The sequence below is a fragment of the Leptodactylus fuscus genome, chromosome 3, assembly GCF_031893055.1.
Source record: "Leptodactylus fuscus isolate aLepFus1 chromosome 3, aLepFus1.hap2, whole genome shotgun sequence".
Classification (NCBI taxonomy): domain Eukaryota; kingdom Metazoa; phylum Chordata; class Amphibia; order Anura; family Leptodactylidae; genus Leptodactylus; species Leptodactylus fuscus.
Genome location: NC_134267.1, coordinates 122,006,919 through 122,015,087, shown reverse-complemented (window position 1 = coordinate 122,015,087; position 8,169 = coordinate 122,006,919). Strand labels below are relative to the sequence as shown.

Below are 8,169 nucleotides of genomic sequence, written 5' to 3'. Positions count from 1 at the left end.
TCTTTTAAACTCTGGGATCGTGACTTTGGACATCCACTGGCATAATGCCCTTCTTCACCACACCCCCAACAATGGACACAGGCGGCACTTCGATTTGACACTCGATATGCTTCATAAGTAGGTCGTCTTCTGTTCTGAAAACCCCCTCCAGATCTGATTGGTCTTGGCTCTGGTTTAGCGCAAATCAACTTTTTCACTTCCGCTAATTCAGCTCGGAGTTCCCCAAATGCTTTCTCCCAATTAGTGTCGGCTGTTCTCTCTGTCAAAGATGATTTGGTGTGCACCGCATGTTTAGTAGAATCTTCTCGCCTACCTTCTGGCTGATCGTTAGGCATATTCATTTTCAGCTGGCCCAGCTTGGTCATTTTAGTTATAGAGCCCTTCTTTAATTTTTGTTCACTCTCAGACTCCAAGCTAGCTGCCTTGTTCATCTTCTCAATTAAGGTTTCATCTGGAATGTTAGGATCTTCCAGGTACTGCTTCATTTGCAACTTTATGTCTTTACTTATTAACCCGGTTCCTAAAGATCTCAAAAACTTCTTCTGTACTAGTCCTGCGTCAAACCTTTCCTCTGCACCTACTTCGCTGGATGCAAACAACAGTTTGTCTTTGAGTTCTATGGCTCTGAACAAGAAGCTTTGAGGAGATTCCTTGGCATCTTGAGATATGTTGATAAGTCTATGGAACAGCTCTGAGGTGTTTTCTTCTTTGTAGTGCCCTTTTAAGATCATTTTCAGTTGTGGTAAGGTCAAGTGACTTTTCATTTCTAGCATGTTACGCAGATTCAGTCCTGGGCTGATAGCTTTTACCACTGCCTCGATAATTTCTTCTGGTAGATAGCCTTTCTGCAATCCTGCCTCTATCTGGTGCATCAGGTTTGTGTAAGACAGTTTCTCTTTTTGTTCACGTTCTCCAATCTGTCCCAGGATCTTGAAATCTTTCTTGATGGTGATTTGTGATGCTAGAGAGGTCTGTTGTCTTGACTTCCCTAACCTGGGTGGGCTACAAGTTCTGCTGGGTTCTGCTGCTTGTCCAGGGGTTTTGGTCGATTCTTGCACAGCTCTCTTCAATGCTACCAATTGCTCTTTTAATTCCTGCAGCTCAGTCTGTGGAAGGGATTTCTCCCTCTCAGTGTCTCGCACTGCCTCTTTACTCCCCGGTCTCAAACTGGTGATGAACTTCATTAAATCATTAAGGAATGTGCACAAGACATCCTCCTCCTCACTATCCCCTAGCTCATCCATCTGCTTGTTGATGGCTGTTAAGAGCTGTCTGTGGTTGCATGTCTTAGAGACCTGTTCTTCTGACACTTTCACATGTGCAGCTACAGCACCCAGTTCCTCATAAGTCAATTGAAGGAGCAACGTACTGATGCTGTTAAGCCGTGTCTCAACATCCATAGCTGTCTGTTTGATACTGTGTCTTTAATTGTTGTGGCAGTCTTTACCCAGAATCCCACCGCTGGCAGTCTGATCTTGTCTCTAAATATCCCCGTACGGGCCACCAATGTCGTATGTCCGTCTCACAGCGGGGCGAGGTAGGACATAGTGTATATGAGTTCTTGGATATTAGAGAGCTTAGACGAAGGGACAGTCCCAGACAGCAGTTGTTGCTAAGGTTTTACTTCTCCTGCTTTTCTTCACACAGTCTCCACAGCTATCACATACAGTACATGAGTCTCTCATAACAGATATCACTGTATACTGGCAGTTGTACTTATCACTGGGAAAGATGGATGTCTCAGTCAGTTCTGGCCTTCAGCTGCTCAGCTAAACTCCCTTCTGTTATCACTGTTCTGTTCTACAGTCCCGAGTTCCTAGCTTTGCTTCAGGACCAACATGGTGTCTCTCTTCCCTTTTCCTATTTCTCTCCTCTGGATCACTGTCTCCTTCCCAGCACACCCTGCTGTGTCAGTGACCACTTCCTGTGTCTCTTGTTAGAGCTTTAACTCCACAGGTGCTGGATGACATCATGGCTGCAGTCTGTCTCTACCTGTCACACTAGAATCACAGTAGGCATTAGAAGTGTTTCTTTGAATTATCTGATTTATTGTGCAACTTTGGGTGAGGCTTAAGCAAGACATGTTGATAGGGTCTCCTCCTAAATAACACTGTAAGATAATAAGTTAGATTTGATATATGTAATTGGTGAGTTGTTACCGATAACTTTCAGTTCACCAATACCAATGACCATCCATAGTAAGAGTTCTGGTGAATGGAAAACCAGTTATTTGATTATGTAATCTGCGCCATAGAGCAGAATTCTTATTGGTCACCATAGACATCTTCTTCGCTATCACCTTCACTAGTTTTAGTACATTATATTCTAAATACTGGAATAGTCACAGTGGGATGCAAAATCTCCAGGTGTTCGGGATTATAGAATGGACCGAACAAACAACCGGTCAGATTAAGAGCACCACAAAAGTGGTTTCTGATGTAAATGTATGCCTATGGAACTGTGGCCTATTTATAGTAACAAATGGAAATCTAAGAAAATAGGAAAACAACATACTATGCGTATATGTACAAGAAGAATGATCCCTTGTCATGGTTATAGGCCTTGGTATAAAACATATCTCTAAAATTAATACATTTTTATAGTAATTAGCATTTTTTTCTCTAAACAGATCAGTCTTAAATTTGATAACTTGTTTTAGTATTACAATCTGCCCATTTTGTTGGTCCCACTCCTCTGCAGACAGAAGACAGAAACCTGTCAGACCGTGTCCGACATTAAGCGCCGGTGAGCGTTTTGTGCTCTCCACGGTGAAAGTTTTTTGTTTTTTTTTTAACCGGACACAAAGTCCTGCATGTCCGACTTTGTGTCCGGTTAAAAAAAAACGGTTTTGCCGCGGAGAGCACAAAACGCTCACCGGCGCTCACGGCCAGACACTTTTCAAACCCATTCAAATGAATGGGTTTGAAAAATGCCTGCAGGTTTCCATTTCCTGCCCAGTTTCGTGCATGAAACGGAAATCTGCATAACGGAGACCCTGGGCGCAGATGTGAACGAGCCCTTATCTACATATACATAATAGCTGTGATTATCAGTGTGTTGAGTGGTTGCGTCAAAGAAATCTAAAACAGAAAACAGTAAGTCTCACATACTATTTCATTTAATGGCCAGAGTTATAAAATATGTTTAACATAAAACTTGATTAAAAAAATAAGTTTGCAGTCTGGAGTATCATTGGGGGCTACAGATTTCTGATGAGAGGATACTAATGGAGTATGAGGCAGGAGTCTTCTTGGATGCAGCCCTTCTGGGATTCTGGTCAGTCTGGACAGGTGGTGCTGCAGGGAGGCCGCTTCTTCCCTCAGAGTGAGCTAGTGGGCAGGCAGGACTGTCTCTATGTCCTGGGCTACCCAGTGCCAAGCTGTGCTTCCTGGCAGTTGCTGGATGAAGCCTTTTTTTCTGCCCCTCATGTGGCTGCCCTCTCTATTTCTTGAGCAGACCTTTCCCCTAATCCGCAGCTCAGCCAATCAGTCCCTTTCTCTCATCCTCCTCCCCCTGGAGTAAGTGTTGTAGGGAAATGTAATCCAGTGTCCCTGTGAATAAAATGGCTGATGTCTGCTGTAATGGGTCCTGGCTTGGCATTAACCACAGCATCTGCTATATGCAAAGTGCTGCTTGCAGGGGTTAGGCCTGGTTCACATCTGCATTAAGTATTCCATTCAGGGAGTTCGTTTGGGGACCCCCTGAACGGAATACCGAATGCATTAAAAAGAGGTGAGCAATGAAGACACATGGACCCCATAGACTATAACGGGGTCCGTGTGTTTTTTTGCGTGGTGTTCACACGAATCATGCAGAGACAAAAGTGCTGTTTGAAGTACTTTTCTCTCCGCATAATTCGTTCAGAGACCGCGTGGAAAACACACGGACCCCATTATAGTCTATGGGGTCCATGTGCTTTCACTGCTCACTGCTTTTTAATGCGTTCAGTATTCCATATGGGGGGTGGGTTCTCAAGCAGACTCCCCGAACGGAATACTGAACGCAGATGTGAACCAGGCCTTACATGTGTAAACATGAGTTGTTTATGTTGATGGCGAGATCATTCATCCAGAAGTTCGCACCACTGATCAACTATCTGTAATGTTGACCATCATTATCTGATGTGTAGGACTGGTGTAATGGTTTTCTGGCCTCCCAGGAGCTTTTCATATTGATGACAGGTTAGGGGGCGTTCACACTACCGTCGGTGTCCGACAGGTAGTGTCCGCTCCTAGTGTCCGTTCAAAATCTGGCACGGACATTAGGAGCGGACACTAGCTGTGTCCGTGACACCTGTCATTTATTTAAATGGCGATCGGGTGCGTTCTTTTGCACTCCGTGCCCTTCCTTCACTGTCCGCATGTAAAGATGTCCGACTTTTCAAGCGGACAGAAAAACCCGACATGTAGGTGGCAACGGGTAACTACAACTCTGCTCCTATTATCTGAACACAAAGATACAAGAGATCCATACTGTAAGAACTACCTCAGGAAAGGGCAGATTCTTCTGAATATCTGATTATTGTTTGAGGAGTAGAAATTAATGCAGTAGTTTTCATGAAATAGATAGATAGATAGATAGATAGATAGGTGTGTCATGTGATTGCACCACTCTCAGAATAAGACTCCGTTCTCACAGAGAAACGCGCCGCTCATTTAGACACATATACACGTGTCAGAGCGCGGCACCTCAAAACAGATCCCATTGATTTCAATGTGTTACGAGTGTAAGCCGGCACCCATTGAAATCATATTTTGAGGCGCTGCGCTCTGACACTTGTATACTCGTGTCGGCACGTTACTCCGTGAGAACGGAGCCTACGTTTCAGTGTGCATGCTATCTTCTGCTTCATTTACACCTGCAGTCTTACTAAGAGCATCGTTTTCCGAGATGTAAATGATATGCTTAAAGAATAAAACTGTTAACATAAATACTTGTTATAAAAATGTTTTTAAACTAAAAACACATAGGAATAGCATTTAGAAATGCTATTCATGTCTTATCTTTATTTTGCAGATCTGCGCCGCCGTTTTTTAATTTTTCTTCTTTTTTCTTCATTATGCTAATTGCTCAGGGGGCTCCCACTGTGCTCAGAGCACAACATTGTCATCGATCCCAGCACCGCCTCTGTCTTCTGTTCCGTCGGCCATTTTGCAGTTGTCTTATGTAAGAAGAAGAGTGGAGAGGAGGAGACGCTTCAGGAGCACAAGACAGCGCTGGAATCAATGACAACGTTGTGCTCTTAGCACAGGGGGACTACCCCCTGAGCAGTTAGTATAATGAAGAAACAAAAAATGAAAAATTCAAAAACGGCAGCACGGACCTGCAAACTAAAGGTAACAGATGAATTGTCTTTTTAAAGGCTATTCTTATGCGATTTAGTTTAAAAAGGTTTTTTTTTTTTTATGATAGAATCCTGTTAAATCAGGGCCCCACATTGCACAAATAATGCTGCATATTACTGTCCTTGCAAGGTGGATGGGATTCTGGCTAATCCCATCCACACCTTGCAGAAAAAAATCTGCAGCAGAAACGCAGCAACTTCAAAACCGCTTGTGTTTGTAAATCTCGGTATGTCAATTATACCTATGGAAATGCTGGTGGTTTCTGTATAGGTGTAATAAAGGCAGAAAGTCCACAGAGGACTTTCTGTGAATAATGCTGCGGAAAAAAAAATGATGGAGTGATGTATTTCCATCGTCATCTTTATTGAGCGTTTTTCGGCTGTGGCTCGCTATGTGGGTCCTTAGCCTTACAGTCACAACCAGTGGCACAGACGGTAAAGGACCCCTGTGCAGGAAAAGTACATGGATCCCTTGCTGTACCTTATTTTATACAAAACCACTCGTGTCTAAGGGTGCATTCACACTACGGAACGCCAGCGTGTATCACAGCCGTACACGCCGGCGTTACAGCAGGGCTGCCGGACACTTCCCATTCATTTCTATGGGAGCCGGCATGCGAGCGCTCCCCATAGAAATGAATGGAAAAAAGCAGTCCATTCATTTCTATGGGGAGCGCTCGCATGCCGGCTCCCATAGAAATGAATGGGAAGTGTCCGGCAGCCCTGCTGTAACGCCGGCGTGTACGGCTGTGATACACGCTGGCGTTCTGTAGTGTGAATGCACCCTTAACAGTGTATTAGTAATTGTTAGGTATGAAATCCAATCACTTAGCCTTGCAATATCATAAACAATACGAAACTGCTTGAGGGTGACAGAGGGGCCACTAACTTTCTGGGTTGCACCAATGGTATGTCTGCCTCAGTCACCATATGCAGAAAATAATCTGTGTATTGTAAGGGGGTCCAGCTCACACCGTAGGCATCGGCAATGACAAAGTTCTTTCACACCAGCAGTAGATTTCAAATCCAGACCATGACCATGAGGAACCCTCACCTGTGAGCACCTGGGACTAAGGAAAAAAAACATAGTGGACCAAGGGTATGGACTGGAAGACTCCCACTACCAACTTGCCCTCCAGTCCAGAAAAAACAGCCCATATAACTTAAATAAAGCACCTTAGTAGACCACATTCTGCTAAAACAAGTATCCTGGTTTTCCATGATCTTGCCTGGCTGAGGAAACAAGGTGAGATATACACCCCATCCACCACTTTACCATACACTTTTCTACAGAGACAAAAATATCAGGTTTTTCTAAAATGTAAACATTTTCATATTATTTGCTATTACCTAAAGGAACAATAACCATGTCACGATATGGACTAGAGAAGGCAAAAACTCGTAAAGAAACAAGAGAAGTCAGTTTTACTCTGACACTTTTTCTGTTTGCTCAGGAACACCTCCCAGAACCTCCTCTGGAGAGTCCCCTCCTTCTGTAGATGAAATGAATTTCTATAGTCAACTAGAGCAGAGCACAAGGAGGCTTCAGACGTGCACTTGTCAGCGTTTGGTAATGCAGCTGGTGCCTGTGCTTTTGCTGCTCGCTGGTGAGCTTTGCACTCTTTCTGCGTCCTTCCAGATCACTATTTTGCACACAAATGATGTCCATGCTCGTGTAGAGCAAACCAACAGGGACTCTGGTAAATGTGGCAACCCTGGGGACTGCTATGGAGGGGTGGCCAGGAGACTCACCAAGATCAAAGAGATCCGTGCCAGCCACAAAAATGTTCTTTTACTGGATGGAGGTGACCAGTTTCAGGGGACTATTTGGTTCAATGTTTATAAGGGAGACGAAGCTGCGTATTTTATGAACTACTTACAGTATGATGCCATGGTGAGTGAGAGATATAATTCTAATATATAATATCGTACATATCTCATGACCAGGAGGGCACAGTACTGGTTTGTCTGTGTTAGATTACCTTTACCTTTGGAACGTTATGCAAAGACTGTGGGGATTTCTCAAGATATGTAGTTGTACACAGGTAAAGTTATGTGCGGCACAGTGCAGAGTCTCAGGAACAGTCAATTATTTTCCAGTGTTTTCTCGGACACACATATTGGTGTGTTGGGTACTTTTTGCATTCCTGAATAATGAAGTATACATTTTCTGACAGGCTTATATAAACACAAGTAACACATTTTTTTTGTTAAGTTACAATAAACTATGTTGCACACATGTATGTGAATTTGTAGGATGTACTACAAAGTCTGCACTCTACAAAATCTGGTTATACCTAATGGAGGCAATGTACAAGGATGAATTCCTTGTTTCTTGTAGGGAGAGCTCTGGATAACATATTATACTATCAGGCAGCTTCATTTTTATAGAGTTACATTTAGCATATACGTGAAAAAACAGTATAGTGAGTGTCTTCATCTTTAGTAAGTCTGACCTACAGAGGGATTTCAGACGCCCCTATCTTACAAATCCTTGCCGCTTCAGTGTCCACTGACATTCTTTGAGCTGTGGCATTTACACTTGATAACATGTGAGAACGCCGATAGCAGGTGACAAAGGCTGGATTGTATCACTAACGTGAACATGACATAAAATTGGACCAATCTAAACATAACCTGGAAGAGAGACCCTGAGTTATAAGTGAGCTTGCCTTTTAGCTCCTGGATCACAATATGATAGTCACAGTTTACACAAGAATAGTGTTAAATCTTCTACCTTATAAATTGTTACAAAGTATAAAAGAAAGAGTTAAGCAGTTTCTGCAGTTCTGCTACAGCGCAGCAGTGTGGGCGCTTTCTTACAC

The 8,169-nt window shown here is 43.3% G+C and overlaps 1 protein-coding gene across 1 annotated transcript in view; it reads left to right on the top strand.

Annotated features, from left to right (window-relative positions):
• The first annotated feature begins 6,881 nt into the window (after positions 1–6,881).
• The window catches only part of NT5E (5'-nucleotidase ecto), a 48,663-nt gene continuing 47,375 nt past the window's right edge, over positions 6,882–8,169 (top strand). The window contains exon 1 of the mRNA XM_075268230.1: positions 6,882–7,238. Within this exon, the coding sequence (XP_075124331.1) occupies positions 6,918–7,238 (321 nt within the window). The 5' untranslated portion in view covers positions 6,882–6,917. The remainder of the gene's footprint in view (positions 7,239–8,169) is intronic.